Source organism: Hemiscyllium ocellatum, chromosome 25 (genome assembly GCF_020745735.1).
Source record: "Hemiscyllium ocellatum isolate sHemOce1 chromosome 25, sHemOce1.pat.X.cur, whole genome shotgun sequence".
Taxonomy (NCBI): domain Eukaryota; kingdom Metazoa; phylum Chordata; class Chondrichthyes; order Orectolobiformes; family Hemiscylliidae; genus Hemiscyllium; species Hemiscyllium ocellatum.
Genome location: NC_083425.1, coordinates 7,558,450 through 7,575,914, shown reverse-complemented (window position 1 = coordinate 7,575,914; position 17,465 = coordinate 7,558,450). Strand labels below are relative to the sequence as shown.

The 17,465-nt window shown below is 45.1% G+C and overlaps 1 protein-coding gene across 2 annotated transcripts in view; it reads right to left on the bottom strand.

Moving 5' to 3' along the window:
- The window catches only part of LOC132827915 (protein kinase C alpha type), a 404,683-nt gene extending 389,504 nt beyond the window's left edge, over window positions 1-15,179 (bottom strand). For both annotated transcript variants that reach the window (XM_060844727.1, XM_060844728.1), the window contains exons 1-2: window positions 15,007-15,179; window positions 14,514-14,545 (exon numbers count right to left, since the gene is read on the bottom strand). In XM_060844727.1, coding sequence (XP_060700710.1) covers window positions 14,514-14,545; window positions 15,007-15,164 — 190 coding nt within the window. In that variant the 5' untranslated portion in view covers window positions 15,165-15,179. The remainder of the gene's footprint in view (window positions 1-14,513; window positions 14,546-15,006) is intronic.
- Window positions 15,180-17,465: the final 2,286 nt, after the last annotated feature.

The window sequence follows — 17,465 nt, the reverse complement described above, 5'->3', positions numbered from 1 at the left end:
GGGAGGGGCAACTGGATAGTTAAAACCTAACTGGACAATGTGGCCAGGCAATTCAGAATTGGAGCAGAATTCTATGCGCTTTTGGCTATAACTGCCAACCTGACAGTGACAGGGTGCATTCTAAAACAGTATGTGCACCCATTCCTTCCCGCACCCCCAACCAAGAGCACTCTGTGCAATTCTGGTCTTGCTGGGTGCTACTGGTGTGTGCGTGTGTGTGCATGTGTGCACATGTGTGGGTTGGGAGATGTGTCACTGTCTCAGTTAAACTGAAACAGGCCTCTGAAGAATGGCTGAACCTCATCGAACCTGCTTTTGTTTTGCAGCAGCAGAATCGGGTCAATTGTTCCAAGGATTTAACTTGATGCAGTGTCTGTAGACACTTGATCCAGAGAACCTGGCACACTTTTCAATGGAGAGAGGAGAAAAGAAACAACAGCCCAGCACAATGAGGCCACCCTCATGAAAAACACAACAGGTGGATAACAATCCTGGAGACTGGGAAACAGGGAAAGGACAGGACAAGTATCTGTCAGACTAGTTTAAATTAGACCTTGGCAATTCCCCACTAACCAGTGATAAGGATTTGCAATATTTGCATGGAATCTGAAATGAATGAATGAATGGTGACTGATTTATTTATTGTCACCTGCATGAGTGCAAAGCTTTCACCCTGCAGCAGGCTGCTGACTTTAATAAGCCTCTGAATCTTGCTGAAAAGGCAGAAATGTTGCTAAAAAGTTTTTAAATCTTTAATCTTTTCACTCATCAGGACAAATGCAAGAAATCCACATTTCAAACAGACACAACTATTTAGATTTTAGATTAGAGTGGTGCTGGAAAAGCACAGCTTCAGATGAGCAGGAAAATTGATCTTTCTCGGATGCTGCCTGACCTGCTGTGCTTTTCCAGCACCACTCCAATCTAAAATCCGGTTTCCAGCATCTGCAGTCCTCACTTCTGCCACAACTATTTAGGTGACAGGAGCAAAGTGTGTTGGTCAGGTTGGCAAGCTACCATTTTGGCTGTGGAGTTGCCATGGAGACACCCCAGGCTCTATATACAAACTTCAGTACAGTGCTACCAAAGTAGTTTCAGTACTAATGATGTGAGCGTGTGTTTTAACCAAACTGGGGGTATCCTCAATCAAACAGACCCCAACTGTTCATGAAGGCTGCTCCCTATTATCTCCCAGAGAGCTACACTGAACAGGCAACCTCTGGTGGTCCTGCCAGTGACACGGAAATGCGAACGTTTTCCAAAATAAAAACTGTGCCTGGATTTGAAACCAAAAGAGAAAATGCTGGAAAATCTCAGCAGGTCTGGCAGCATCTGTTAGGAGAGAAAAGAGCTGACGTTTCAAGTCTAACTGACTCTTTATCAAAGCTCTGACAAAGGGTCAGTTAGACTCGAAACGTCAGCTCTTTTCTCTCCTTACAGACGCTGCCAGACCTGCTGAGATTTTCCAGCATTTTCTCTTTTGGTTTCAGATTCCAGCATCCACAGTAATTTGCTTTTATCCCGTGCCTGGATTTTATTATTTACAAAAACGCACAGCAGAATGGGGAACGGACCTTGTAGGACCAGTCTGAGGGGGCAATTAATGGGTTTGGCAAACTGTACATTCAAAATAAAAGAGATAGAAAACTGCCCTATTCATGCCGGCCATCATCAAACATTCTCAGGCCAGGCCCATCAGGCAAGTGCCATCAACCTCACCCACAATGAGCTGCTAACCTGTCCCCTTTCTTAGTCCAACTGGAAATCCACTCATTTGAAACCGGAGGCTGTCTTTTACTCTGGGTGTAAGAAAATCATAAGGATATTGTTTTGGCTTGTTACTGCTCATCTCCCACTGAAATAAGAGCTGGGTAATCTGAGAGAGACATTAACAAGTCTAGCCATGCCAAGAAAGACAGAAATAGGGAAGCCTTTCTCACAAAAAGCATTAAACACCAACTCAATTGATAATGGAGTCACAGAGTCAGACAGCATAGAAACAGGCCCTCTGACCCACCATGTCAATGTCGATCAACAAACTGAACTACACTCATCCCGTTTTCCTGCATTTGGCCCATAGCCTACTATGTTCTGGCATTTTAAGTGCTCACCCAAATGCTTCTTCAAAGCTGAGAGAGAATACCTGCCTCCACCACATTCCTACCAGTCTCTGAGTGAAAAACATTTTCTCAAGAGCTCCAACTTACTCCTCACACTAAAACTTATGCACGGTGGCACAGTGGTTAGCACTGCTGCCTCACAGCGCCAGAGACCTGGGTTCAATTCCCACCTCAGGCGACTGACTTTGTGGAGTTTGCACATTCTCCCTGTGTCTGCGTGGGTTTCCTCCGGGTGCTCCGGTTTCCTCCCACAGTCCAAAAATGTGCAGGTTAGGTGAATTGGCCATGCTAAATTGCCTGTAGTGTTAGGTGAAGGGGTAAATGAAGGGGAATGGGTCTGGGTGGGTGGCGCTTCGGCGGGTCGGTGTGGACTAGTTGGGCCGAAGGGCCTGTTTCCACACTAAGTAATCTAATCTAATCTAAAAGACTGACAGAGTTGGAGCGTAGATCAGGTACAAGACCACTGAATGACAGGAAGGGTCAAGGGACTGAATGGCCTACTGCTGTTCCGAAGACATCTCGCTGAGGGATCCTCAATGCAGTTGATTCAGGCTAATTCAAACCTAAAAGGATCTGGGCTTTGCGCCAAATGAACGTCTACATGGGGAGTTGCCAATATCCACCATTGGGAATCTCTTGTATCAATGCCAAGTGCTGCCCACAGGGAATTCACTAAAGTACAGGCACTGTCTCAGTAAATCTCTCCAATCACCACCCAATTTCGAACACAGCAGTTGGTAAATTAATAATTCTGAGCTGGAGTTTGAAAAACCATTTCAAATTCAGCTGCTCTCCTGATATAGCACTTTCACAAGAAATCTCTTAGTCTGCAGGGCAACCTTTAAGTAGAAAAATTACTGTTCTAAAATTATATCTTTGGTTTAGTCAGATCACATCTGGAATTGCATGTGCAGCCTCAGTAGTTTTTTTTTAAATAGAAGACATCTTTAGAAACAGTAAATAACTGCAAACTTAACTCCACAGAGGCACCAACCACAAGCTCATCCAATATTCACCAAACATCACTATCTATTGGCTCCACACAACTCCAAACCCACATCCACTGGCTTTCTCCTCCCCGAGACAGTTACTGACAATTAATCAACAGGGAAGTGTGGTGGCTTTGTTTTTAAGAGTCACATTATTTGGCAGGAAGAGGAATGTGAGAAAGAAACTTTTTTTAAAAAGTTAATTGGGAAGGGGAGAGAAGTTCAGCAACAGAGTCCCCATTGACCATGGCACCGGGGGCACGGAGTTACACAGGAGCAGGATACAAGGAGTGTCCAATATTTTACAGGAGTAAGTGAGGCAGGTAGTATGGCACCTTTGGACCAGGTCAGTGCTATTCCTACTTGGTTACCTGACTGGGTAAGACCAACAGGCACTGCTTTACATTGGGCCCAGGTTGGGAGCAGCAGGAAAGTCACAAAGCCCTCTGCAGTGCGACGGAGTTAACCCAGAAAATTCATCAGAGAGGGATGTGACACATCTTCCATTTCATCTCCTCATCACCAATAACATTGCTTCAAGTTCTCAAGTAAAGAACGGAAATTCAACTGAAGCACTCGCAGCATGTTGGGACATGGAGAACATAGAGAAGGACAAGGGCAGCAGATACCTGTATATGGGAACACCACCCCCTGCAAGTTCCCATCCTGACTTGGAAATATATCATTGTTCCTTCAGTGTCGCTGGGTCAAAATCTTGGAATTCCCTCCTTAATGATATTGTGAGTTTACCTACAGCACATGGTCAGCAGCAAATCAAGAAGGCAGCTCACTACCACCTTCTCAGGGGCAACTAGGGATGGGTAATTAGACGCTGGCTCAGTCAGCAATACCCACTTCCTATAAGTGATGTACAAACAAGTTCACCATTTGCAAAAAAAAAACTCCACTCATCCAAATACTGTCACCGTTACTGGGTTGAGACAGCAAATGCTTCAGGCTCCTGGGCTAAACAGTGCAATGTCCAAACAAAGCTGCAACAAACAGTTGCATTTATTTAGTGCCTTTATCATTATCAAATATCCCAAGCTGACTTGTAAATTAAAAAAAATGACACCAAGGCACAAAACCAGAAACAAGATTGGACTAAAAGGTGTATTTGATGGAGTTATCTTAATGAAATAGAAGTCAAATGGAGATGATTAAAGAGAGAATTTCAGAACTCCGGGCCGAGGCAACTGAAAGCTGCCAATAGTGGGGTGATTAAAATCAGCTCTGTTCAAGAGGCTAGAACTGGAGGTTCTAGGGATGGGAGAAAATGAGGCTATGAATACTAGTTTGATTTTTATTTTAAATTAAGATGCTGCCAGGTTAGGGACCAATACAGATCAGGAAGTACAGAGTGGTTATACAAGCCAGAGTCGTGGCTCAGATAAAAGTTTACAGAAAATATTAGACAGGTAACCAACCTTAAAAACATTGAAGCAAACACACTGAAGGTTACAAAATAAAAAAAAAGATAACCTAATTTCTAAAGGTGAACCGCAGCTACGTACAATGATGCATACCTACTTAAACTAGCTGGTCTACACCAGACCCAAACTTCAGGAAGTGTCAACACTTCCCTTTCAAACCAACCAACTCTGTCACAGGACAGCGTGACCAATGACACCAGGGTATAACTGGCAAAAAACCTCACTGTGTCTGGAAGTGTGAGCTGGGGGAGGCATTACACAGTTTTGCTCCTTTCAAAAAGTCAGGAGGAAAGCCCAACTTCTTCACATCCAAAAGTGTAGTGAACACATACAACTCGGGTGATTCAAGCTCAGCACTCGCTGGCAGCATCCATGCCAACATCTTCAATATCTCTGCTGCCAAAGTCTCCATCAGAGATTTGTGCCACTGGCCTGGCAATTCCTGTAATGAGGTATTTAGCTTCACACATACAGGGGATGAAGCAAAATGAAGACAGACTGTTCTCACATTGTGGCGGAGTCAGTAACCAGATGACAGGGTTTGTTGGATAACTGGCCAAAAAAAAACCAAAGATGAGAAGATCTCTTTCCAAGCACATCAAGTTATAAGAACCTCTGGGTCTGTTAATCTAGATGATAATAAACCTAGGCAAGTGCCAACTGTAGAAAAAAAGTTAACTGCTTCAAGTGAATCCTGATTCACTAAGGGATTGGCCTTGTGAGTGGAATATGATGCTTAATTAAGTGCAGAATTACACTTGCAAGTGGGATAATAATGTTCTTAAAAATTTATTCATCTGGGCATCGATGGCAGGACTGGCATTTATTGCCCATCCCTTAGTTGCCCTCAGGTGGTAGTGAGCTGCCTTCTTGAACAACAGCCTTCAATGATATATAACAGGATTTGTTCGAGTCAAGACAGAGGCACTCGGAACATTAAAACAGCTATAAAGTAACTGCAAGAAAGTGAGAGCTAGAAAATAGAACCTCAAAGCTCATAAGGCTGTTGAGGCCAGGCTGGAGTTGAATACAATGCAGTCTCATCTCCTCATACGGGGAGGGATATTGAGACATTAGCTGAAAACGTGTTGCTGGAAAAGCGCAGCTGGTCAGGCAGCATCCAAGGAACAGGAAGTTCGACATTTCGGGCATAAGCCCTTCATCAGGAGACATTGGAAAGGATGCAAAAGTAAAATTGCCATGATTCTACCAGACCATACAGCTGTTTTCTCATCACACAGAGATGACTGGTGGGGGTTTAACCTCAGGGTCACCCTGCCTCAGGCGCAGGGAGAGGTTGAGAGGAGAATCCCTCGTGGTGACCTCAGCTGCTGTGGGAATTGAACCCACACTGCTGGCATCACTCTGCCTTGCAAACCGACCATCCAAGCTAACCAAAGACACCTCAGTTACACAGATTGGTTTAACATGCTGGAACCCGACAGTTTAGAGTGGTGCAGAGTTATTATGGGTGATCTGACTGAGGTTTTTAAATGTTGGAGTGTGGTGGAGAGGCCAAATTTCCTAATGTGTTCCAAATCTAAAATGAATAATGTTTCAACTCATTACTGTGATTTATTGCCAATGGGAAATAGAAATATTGACCAAACAACTTGATGAGTGCAAGGAAGAAAATTCATAACAAACCAAGCATGGAGAGAGAGAGAGAGAGAGAGAGAGAGAGAGCGAGAGCGAGAGTGAGAGAGCGAGAGAGAGAGAGCGAGAGAGAGAGAGAGAGAGAGAGAGCGCGAGAGAGAGAGAGCGCGAGAGAGAGAGAGCGAGAGAGAGAGAGCGAGAGAGAGAGAGCGAGAGAGAGAGAGCGAGAGAGAGAGAGCGAGAGAGAGAGAGCGAGAGAGAGAGAGCGAGAGAGCGAGCCAGAGAGAGAGAAGAGATTATGATGAGGCAAATGATAAAAGCCACAAGTTCGGATTTTATAGGTTTTTATAAAAGATTTTATTTTTTAAATTCACACGATATTTGAGGGAACAGGAATTGGACCAACAGAGAGATTTTACTCTGAGCATTAGCAGCCATTGTGTTTTAGAAAGACAGAGAAATGGAATATTAAACACAAATTACAAATGTGGACAGTGACAATCACAGTTCTGGGAAATTTCTTATTTAACAGACAAATGATCATGAAGAATATTTTCTAAAACAGATGACATTTTACCAGTCAGCAAAACTCAAATTCGAAACAGATTTGAAAAGAGCAGGTGGTGACAGACAGCATTGCGCCAATGCTCAGTTAAAATCCTGCTTTGCCCCTGCAAAGAACTGTTTACATCCCCCCTGTCAGCAGCTGTCTATTTTCAGCAGGTTTGGTGAAAGGGAGAGCATTAGATTAGCATACATAGCAGGGGTGTGGATTTGGTCCTTCATCCAGGCAGGAGACCAATGCAGTAATAAAAAAAACTTAATAGCATTCACTTTGAAGTGAATAGGGTACTTGCCAAATGTAGTCGCTATTATAATGCAGGGAACCCCAAAGCAACTTGCACACTGCAAACTCCCACAAACAAGTAGATTATCTTTTTGTGATATTGGTCGAGAGGTTAAAAATTGACCCGGATACTGACGAGAACTCCTTTGCTGTCTTCCCAAGATGTCATATTGAGGTCTTTTCCAACTGTCAAAAGGAGATGGGTCTTCAGTTTATCGTTTTAATCAAAGTGACGACACTTCTGACAGTGTCACACTCAGACTGTAAGCTGCATTGAATGCTCAGGTCTTTGGACTTGAATTTCAGACTTTTTGATTCAGAGGCAAGAATACAGCCCACGGAGTCATGTCTTTCACCAACCAGGAGGCAAGTCAGAGGCAGGGGTTAGCTATTCAGACCTTTGACCCTGCTCCATCTTTAATAAGATCATGGCCTCAATTCTACTTTTCTGCCTACTGCCTTTTGATCTACTTGTTAACCAAGAATTAATCTAACTCTGTCTTAAAAATATTCAATGGTCAACCTTCCATCACTCTCTGAGGTAAAGAAATCCACAGTCCCCCAGAAAAACCAATTCTCATCTCCACATCAAGATGGGTGATTCATAAGTCATCGTTGCAAAGGAAGGCCATTCTGCCCATTAAGTCTACTCTGACACTCAATGAGATCATGAATGATCTGATAATCCTTTTAAACAGTAGCCTATAGTTCTAGACTCTCTGACAAAGATAAACATCCCATTGTGAACCATCCTGTCAACTTGCAGAAGGATCTTGGATGTTTTAATAAGAATTGTCTCTCATTCTTCTAAACTCCAATGGGTACATGCCCAACGCTTCCTCATAAGATAAACCCTTCAAGCCAGGAAGGAGTCAAGTGAACTTTCACTAAACTATTTCTCATGCTAAAAAAACCAAGATTTAAACTGTCCTTCAGATGTGGCTCATCAACGTTTTATAGGATGAGAGGAAAACCTTCATACTCTCACATTTCATTCCCCTTCCAATGAACATTAACATTTTGTCTTCTTTCTGATCATTTTCTGGGACTGCATGCCAACCGTTTGTCAGAATTGGCTGCATGAGTCCCAATTATTTACTTTCAGGAAATGCCAGACTTAAGAGCACGGGGCATTGCGAAGGTCTATAAAATAAAGGGATGGGCTCAATCCAATGGGATTAGTTAGGTCAGACGCCACAAAATATTTATTTTTGCAGTCACTGTCTTTCAGAACAGAGTACTGAAAGGAGCCACGTGTATGGATTCAATATGAGCCTGAAAGGGAACTTGACACATTGCTGAGACAAAGCATCTTCAGCAGAAACAACAACAGAAATTGCTGACAAAACACAGTGGGTCTGGCAGCATCTCTGGGAAGAAAGTTGAGCAACTTCTCAGAACAGTTAGCAACTGGGAAAAGGTGGTATTTATGCTGAAGCTGAAGTAAAGGCGGTGGTTTGAACAGAGAGGTAGAGACAGAGCCCAGAGGTAGCTATGAAAATGTAGGTGAATAAGGAAGTTAAGAATAGCAGGCTGGGAGCGAAGAAATGCTGGAGGCCTTGGAATGGCGAGGAGGGAAGAGGTGAACGAGCAAATGCTACACCTTCTGAAATTGCATGGGTAGGTGTCATGGGGGTGTCAGGAAACGTTGGGAGTGGAGGAGTGGTCTTCCAGAGGACTGTTGACAAGGGATGGAAAAGGAACACATGCACAAATCCTTTGGATGTGGAGGCCGTTGGGGAGGTAATTGAGGACCAGGGGACCTTAATGTTGTGGGATGGAAGAGAAGGGGTGATGGCAGAAGTGTGAGGGATGGTAACACAGGTAACCGTCTGGTCTGTAGCAAGGAATCCTCAACTGAAGAAAAAGATGGACATTTCAGTGTCCTGCTGTGGAAGTTGGCATTGCCAGGACAGATGTGACAGACACAGAGAAACTAGAAGAGTGGGTGGAATTGTTACAGGAGGCAGGGTATGAGAACATATAATCGAGGTAACTGTGGGATTCGATGGGTTTGTGCTGGATATTGGTGGCCAGTTTATCCCCAGAAATGGAAACAGAGATGTTGAGGAAGGGAAGGGAGGAAATGGGCCAGGTGGAGGTGAGGGTAGGGTGGAAATTCAAGGCAACATTGGTGAATTTTTCCAATTCAGAATGAGACAGGGAAACAGAAAGATGATGTCACCTTCCAGGTGAAGCAGTGATTTACCTGCACTTCACACAATCTAGTCTACTGTATTTACTGCTGACAACATAGCCTTCCCTATACTGGGGAGATAAAATGCAAACTGAGTGACCGCTTTGCAGAGCATCGTTACTGTTTGCGAAAATGCCACATCACGGACCACCATGTTCCCACAGCAACATCTCTGTCTCAGGCCGGCTACAGTGTCACTGCAAGTCTCAGTGCAAACCTGAAGAAAAAACATCTCATTTTCCACTTGGGGACATTGCAGCCTCTCAGTCTCACTATTGAGAAACTTTAGAACCTGACTCCGCCCTTCCGGGGTAAGTGGCGGTAGAACCCAGAGAGCAAGCGAGAGATATGACAAGAACTGATAAACAAGGAGATTATGAATGACAGGCCAGGACAGAAGAAAAGGTGAGTAAGTGATAATAAGAGTGAGAACATGGATTAATTGTCCTGAACACAACCCATATAATGTAACATTGGGCCTAGGAGATGTGAGAATGGGTTAACTAGTGCTAAAAGCAATTCAAGTCCTAACAGGACCAGTTATGGTGTGGGTTCAAAACATGCTAACTTCTACTTTAGCATAAATAGAACATGGAAAGGTACAGCACAGAACAGGCCCTTTGGCCCACAATGTTGTGCCGAGGTTTACTCCTAATGTAAAATATAATACAACCTACGTACCCCTCAACTCACTGCTATCCATGTGCATGTCCAGCAGTCGCTTAAATGTCCCTAATGACTGCTTCCACTACCACAGCTGGCAACACATTCCATGCATCCACTGCTCTCTGCATAAAGAACCTACCTCTGACGTCTCCTTTATACCTTCCTCCTAATATCTTCAAACTGTGACTTCTCATACCAGTCAATCCTGCCCTGGTTCCTAATGAAGGGCTTTTGCCCGAAACGTCGATTTCGCTGCTCGTTGGATGCTGCCTGAACTGCTGTGCTCTTCCAGCACCACTGATCCAGAATCTGGCTTCCAGCATCTGCAGTCATTGTTTTTACCTAAAATCTCTGGCTATTGACTCTATCTATTCCACTCATTACCTTGTAGAAATACCGCCTTTTCCCAGCTACAAACGGTTCTGATGAAGAACCACCAACTTGAAACATTAACTCTGCTTTTTCTCCTTAGATGCTGCCAGACCTGCTGAGTTTGTCCAACGATTTCTGTTTTGGTTTGTTTTAGATCTCCAGCATCTGCAGCTGTTTTGTTTTATTTCATCTTCAGCAGAATTAACTCGGGTCAAAGGATGTCGTGGTTACTGTGGTCTCTCAGACTGCTGCTTGAAATGTCTGGTGGCACCAGAACAATATCCCCAGGTGGTCTCCACCCTTTCAAATAAACAATGGTGATTTAAACAGCTCCCGGGGAGCCCCCCAGAAGTTCCAGAATGTGCTGATCTCAGCATTTTCCTTCACAGCTGTCTCTCCAAGAAAAGAGGTATGTTGTTCAGGGTTTGGAGGAGGGTGTGGCAAACTCACAGTGGGACACTCCTGCTCTTTGTTTTCAATGCTTGAGTAACTACAGCAGTGTCAGGCATTGCTCCATTGGTAGCTTTCTCCCCTCAGAGAGAGGGAGTCCCTCGAAGGCTGGAGCATTCACTCAGAGCTGGCACTGTGTGTGTCTGCAGTACTGAGGGACAGCTGCTGTGTCAGTAAGGCTGGATGCGATCTGAACAGTAATTTTATCTGTTCTCTTGGGTCAGTGTAAAACAAAATTCCATATTTCAAGGAGGAGATTTGACTTGGCCAATAGTTATCCCTGAATCAACATTAGGAAAAAGATTCTGAGATTGCTGTTGTTGGTGGGGGATTGCTGAGTACTAATTAGCAGTTGTACCACAACAGCAACTGCATTTTAAAAAGTTCTCCATTTGTTGTAAAGAGCACTGAGACTTCCTGGAATCTCTGTCTATGCTGATTATACACAAGTAGAAGTTTCTATTGTGAGACTGAGAGCTTTGCAACTCAAAGGGGTGCATGGAACAACCTGCGTGCTGACCTTTATACTAAATAACTGATCAAATAAATCAGTGTTCACTCTTCCTCCAAATTCTAACCAACAAATAACAGAGTCTGATTCTCTCCTCACTGTAGCAAATGGAAAGGTGTAACACGAGCAGGATCACGAGCAAACTGGCAGCTAGAAGCCTGGACCAAGATTACTCAACCGCTAACACTCCCCCTGAGCCACTATCACCTCACCCCTTTATTCAGCAGCATTGAGGGAAGTGAGGACAGCAACAAACTGCCAGCACGCTGGTCAGCAAACGGTTCATTCAACCGGACACCACTCACATCGATGTTTTCCCCATAAAACAGGTGATAGTCCCTCGTGATTCATTCAGCTAATAGCCAAACTTCCCCTTCAACTTTACTCTCCTGCCACATGCTACACACCCCCATCCTGCCCCAAAATCTAGGCGGTACTGTTTTGAACAGATTCAAGACTAATGGTTATATCTCTTAAACAGCAAGTGCCAGAAATCCCTGTTTTCTTCTACCCATTCACAGGATGAGGATATGACTAAATGGGTCAACATTTATTGTCCAGATGGCGATTCAGAGTCAACCCCATCACTGTGGGTCTGGAGTCACATGTAGGCCAGACCAGGTAAGGATGGCAGTTTCCTTCCCGAAACGACAGTGAACCAGATGGATTTTCTCAGCAATCGACAATGGACTCATGGTCATGAATAGACTTGTAATTCCAGATGTACATTGTATTCAAATTCCACCATCTGCCGCATTACCTGGGTCTCTGGATTAACAGTCTTGCAATAATATCACTGGGTGTTTCTAGAGATTCCAATTTTTAAATTTGTCTTTTTCTGAGGAAGAAAATAAACCCGTACTTGGGCATTCTACCCAGAGCACTCAGTGTTACTGATATGTCAAAACCATTAAAACAAAAAAGGAGGCACATCTCACCCTGCACTCCTGCCTGGGACAGACTGACTACTCGAGGTGGCTGTTTTATGAACAGCGGGAAGCAAGAGATAAAAGCTGTTCTGTGAACGCTGAAGATCAATATCTGCTTCACTGAGCACTGTTGGTAAATTGTGGGCCATTAGCACGTAGCTGACTGGCAACTTGGAGAAGCTCAGAGAGAGTGAAGAAGAAACAATTTTCACAACATCAGGTTAAAAAAGTGAAACAAAGTAATTTATCGCGTCTGTCAGGAAACTCCCTCTGCATTAGCAGTAACCACTGTTACACCCTCAGTGGGTAAAATTCCTTGGAAAAAAGAATTTCTTACTCAAACAGAAACTACCATTTTCAGAATAATTACTGAGCCACAGTGTATATCACTGACACGGAGCTGCCCAGGCCTCCTAACAATGAAGCAACCAGTTCAGTCGATGAACGTGATTGCAATCTCAAAACAGAAATTACGAGTGTACAAACACATGCAAATAAATGAAGGCTGGTGTAACTACAACAGTTAAGGAGTGGGCTGAAGGTCTTTCAAGAATACAAGGTTGAGATATTATCAACAGCAACAAGACAAGCCATGTTTATGCTTGGAAAGGCGTTCCTTAGACGTGTCGGCAAAACTATGGATGAGACTGAACTTCTAACTTCTCCATCGATACAGAGGGTCTGTAATATGTGGATGCAGCAGACAGAACAACAATGATGCTAGCAACAACTGGATACAGGGTATCCATCTGAGTGAAACCCCACATGTGGTTGCAAAAACAATACTTCACAGGAAGGTTCAGAGACATTTTATTTTCCTTTTAAAAAGGAAATGCAGGAAGGGGACAGTTGTTAGATACTGGTAATCGGAGGCAAGATCGGAACGTCAATCACAGAGGGGCAATGGAACAACTTTCAAATTGCAATTTGCGAACCTGAACTAATCTCAACACGTTTTGATTTCTTCTCCTCAGATTACAGCTGTACAGCACAGAAACCGACCCTTCGGTCCAACTTGTCCATGCCACCTAGATATCCTCAATTAGTCCCATTTGCCAGCATTTAGACCATATCCCTCTAACCCCATCCTGTTCATGAACCCATCCAGATGCCTTTTAAGTGTTGTAATTGTATCCACCTCCAATACTTTCTCTGTCAGCTTGTTCCACACACACACCGTCCTCTGTGTCAAAACATTGCCCCTCAGGTCCCATTTAAATCTTTCCCTTCTCACCTTCACCCTCTAGTTTTGGTTTTGGTTTCCCCCACCTTGGGGAAAAGACCTTGTCTATTTACCCTATCCATGCCCTTCATGATTTCATAGACATCTATAAAGGTCACCCCTCAGCCGCTGACATCCCATGGTGAATAGCCCCAGCCTATTCAGCCTCTCCCTCTAACCCAAGCCCTCCAACCCTGGCAATATCCCTCGAAATCTTTTCTGAACCCTTTCAAGTTTCACAACATCCTTCCTACAGCAGGGAAACTAGATTTGAAAAGTGGCCTAACAATGTCCTGTACAGCCACAACATGACCTCTCAACTCCTATAGGCCCGAAACATTTGATTTTCCTGCTCCTTGGATGCTGTCTGACCTGCTGTGCTTTTCCAGAACACACACTCAGCTCCCAACCTCTATACTCAATGCAAGATTAACAAGAATATGGACTGCTCGATGGGGATAGGCGCACCAACTTCAGCAGTCAGTGGTGGGAACTTCATCATTTCTAGAAAAGGGCTTAACAGATGTAGAACTGCCAAACTGAGAGACAGCCTGTTTCTGTGCAGGGTCTAGGGGGTGTGGAGGAGCTAATACAATACAGGCAGCCCTGACTCATCTTCACTTTCTAAAGTGTGACCCAGTGAAAGCAGACCCTTTACAGCTGCACACCGAAGTCCAGAGAATAAAAGGCAGGAGAGTTATAGAAAGGTGTGTGTGTGCGTGTGGGAGAGGGAGAGGCTGTGGATAAACTGACAATCCACACACACACTGGAAAGCCCTCTCAGGATAAGAAGCAAATGCAGATATTGACCGGGTGCCTGGTCTTGGACACAGCTGTCACACAAGCCCAAGTAAGAGTGAGCAGCTACTGGGGAGAGGTTTCTGCAGCACGTTGGGACTTCCTCATTCTCGCCACGTCCCCAGAGCGGGAAAAAGAGAAATCGGCATCATTTCCAAACTGAAACTAAGTGGCAAACCCCTGACTGGGCACATTCCAGGCCAGATCCCTTCCGCGGGATCATTACTGTGCACTTGGGTCACGACAAGTAGCAGCTTTCCGCTTCTCGCACTCTCCAGTTATCAATCACTGACAACTTTTTACAAATATATGTCTTTCAGGCGCAGGACCCCAGACTTGGGGCAAATCAAACAGCATCTTGAGACACGGTAACTCTCAAATACCTTGACACTGGAATCCTTGCTTCCCGAACCCCCTGTAATGAAACAGAGAACACGGGTGTTAGTGGGAGGGTAAACAAAAATACCAGGGCAACAATCATACATCGGGATGGAGAGAACAGGAGCAACATCAGGAAACACAAACAAAAATGAGACGTCACAAGAATTATGAAAGAAAGTAGGAGGATCAGGAAACCGAGCAGAACAATTCCAGGAGGGGAAGGGAAAGGGGGAAATTGGGCAGCAAGTCAGCGCAGAGCTCAGAGTGGGAGGGGACGAGAGTGAGAGACAGCAATCTGATCAGGAGGGCGTGAGAGAGACAGAAAAGTTTGCACAGGGAGAGTTTGGGGAGAAAGTTTGGATCGTCCCGGTGTTTGGGGCGGGGTGGGGATGGGACTGGAGTGTGTGCAAGGCAGGGGGAAGGGGGGGGCGAGGAGGTGAACCCCTGTCTCTCCTCTCTCACACACCCTCCCTCCCCTCTCACTCACTCACTCACCAGATGAAGTCGGTGCAGTGGCTGCAAAAGGTCGGCTGTTTGAAGAAGCGGGCGGTGAATTTGTGATCCTTCACCTCGCACACGTTCTTCTGCCGCAGGGCTCCCTGCCGAGCGAACCGATTGACGGTCTCTCCACCATCCCCCTCTGCATCGGCCATTTTTTTACAAATCGTTCCCCCCTCCCACCCCACCCACCCCCAAAACCCCAACCCACACCCAACAAAAAAAAGTGCATAGAAAACACACAAAATAAAAAAAAATCTCACGCCCCCCCCCCCTTCCCCCCACCACCTCACGCAACAAAATCAATAAATTGCAGAAAGTGTAGGTGCGGCGGAAGCGGAGGGTGACTGAGAAGAGCCCAGCACCGAACCCTCGCTCTTTATCACTGGCAGGAGCTCCGCCCGGCAGCAGCCGCAGCGTCAGAGCCCCAGCCTCCAGCATTGAGCCAGCGAGGGCGGCTCAATACCACCCCCTGCTGCCGCGGCGCGGAGACTGCAGGCAGCGGCAAATCGCTCCAGGGGGCCCAGTGTCACCGCTCCTGAGAGAGAGCAGCCTGGTGCACCCGTCCAGTGATGTCGCTGAACAGGTGCGACTTGAACCTTTTAGCCTCCTGGCCCAGAGGTGGGGGCACTGCCGCGAGGGTCCGCTTTCTCGAGAGCAAGACCTGGGTTCAGATCCTGCTCCAGACACTTTCCTGATCCACCTGTTCGGTGACTGTGCTGCACAACTCTGCTGGTGAAGGGCTTATGCCCCAAACGTCAACTCTCCTGCTCCTGGGATACTGCCTGACTGGCTGTGCTTTTCCAGCAACACATTTTTCGACTCTGAATCTCCAGCATCTGCAGTCCTCACTTTCTCCTTGCACAACTCTGGACCAGGTGAAACTTGAAACTTTACCTCCTGGCCCACAGGTAGGGCTCTACCCCTTTCTAGACTACCCACTATTCCACAAGACCTCTTTCCAGACACCAGGTTCAGATCCTGTTCCAGATGCTTTCCTGATCAGCCTGTTCAGAATTGTTAGGATATGCCTCTGGAGCAGATAGGACTGGAATCTTTAGCAGACAAACAGGAGGCTGGAAGAACACACCAAGCCAGGCAGCATCATGAGGTGGAGAGATCAACGCTTTCTTTTCAATGTGTTCTTCCAGCCTCCTGTTTGTCTACCTTGGATTCCAATATCTGCAGCTTTTTTTTAGGAATGATCAGCCATGATCATATTGAATGGCAGTGCAGGCTCGAAGGGCTGAATGGCCTACTCCTGCACCTATTGTCTATTGTCTCCAATGTGAATTTTGCCTCCTGCACCAGAGACTGGGATATTCCCACAGTGCCACAAGAATCCTAATGTAGATATTTTCTAATCAAATTATGACACATGAGGTGAGACTCGAGCCTGGACATTCCGGTTCAGAGAGATGGGTGCTCACCACTGTCTCATAACAGTCCTTTGGGCACAGCTCTACATGCCCCCAAATGAGTTCCACATAATTAGGTAGTGAATGACACACTGAGTCGTGGTATGATTGCAAGACTGTTAATCCAGAGACCCAATTAATATCCCTGGGATAAAACAAAGAACTGTAGATCCTGGAAATCTGTAACAAATATAGAGATGGTATTCTGAAGAATGGTCACTCGGAATGTTAACTCTGTTTCTCTCTCTCTCCACAGATACTGCCAGATCTGCTAAGTTTCTCCAGTAATTTCTGCTTTTGTGTCCATAGTCCCTGGGACTTGGGTTCAGATACTGCGACATCAGATACTGGAATTTGAATTTGATTTAAAACCTGTGTGACACAATAGTAGTGTCCATATCACTGGGCCAGGAGGTCTGTGTTCAAGTCCCAGCTGCTCCAGAGGTGTGCCATAAGAGTATAAGAAAAAGGAGCAGGAATATGCCATCGGGCCCCTCAAGCCTGCTGTGACACTTAGTAAGTTCATGGGTGATCTTTTTCATGGACTCAGCTCCATTTACTGCCCACTCACCATAACTCTTAATTCCTTTACTGTATTTGTATCTGTATTTGCCTTAAAAACATTCAACGAGGTATCCTCAACTGCTTCACTGGGCAGAGAATTCCCCAGATTCACAACCCTTTGGGTGAAGAAGTTTCTAATCAACTCAGTCCTAAATCTGCTTCCCTTATTTAGAGGCTGTGCCCCTTAGTTTAAGTTTCACCTGCCAATGGAAATAATCTTCCTGTTTCTATCTTATCTATTCCCTTCATAATTTTATATGTTTCTGTAAGATTCCCCTGCATTCTTCTAAATCCAATGAATGCCATATCAGCTCTGAACAGGTTGATTAGAAAATATATATACAGTGAGTCTTATCTCTGGCTTCTCTTTTCATTCAGCATTCTACGCATGTGCCATCACTCCACACTGAGTTAAATATCCTCACAGGAACAATCATTTCTGAATTTATAGCCATTTACACAAAGCATCAGTTA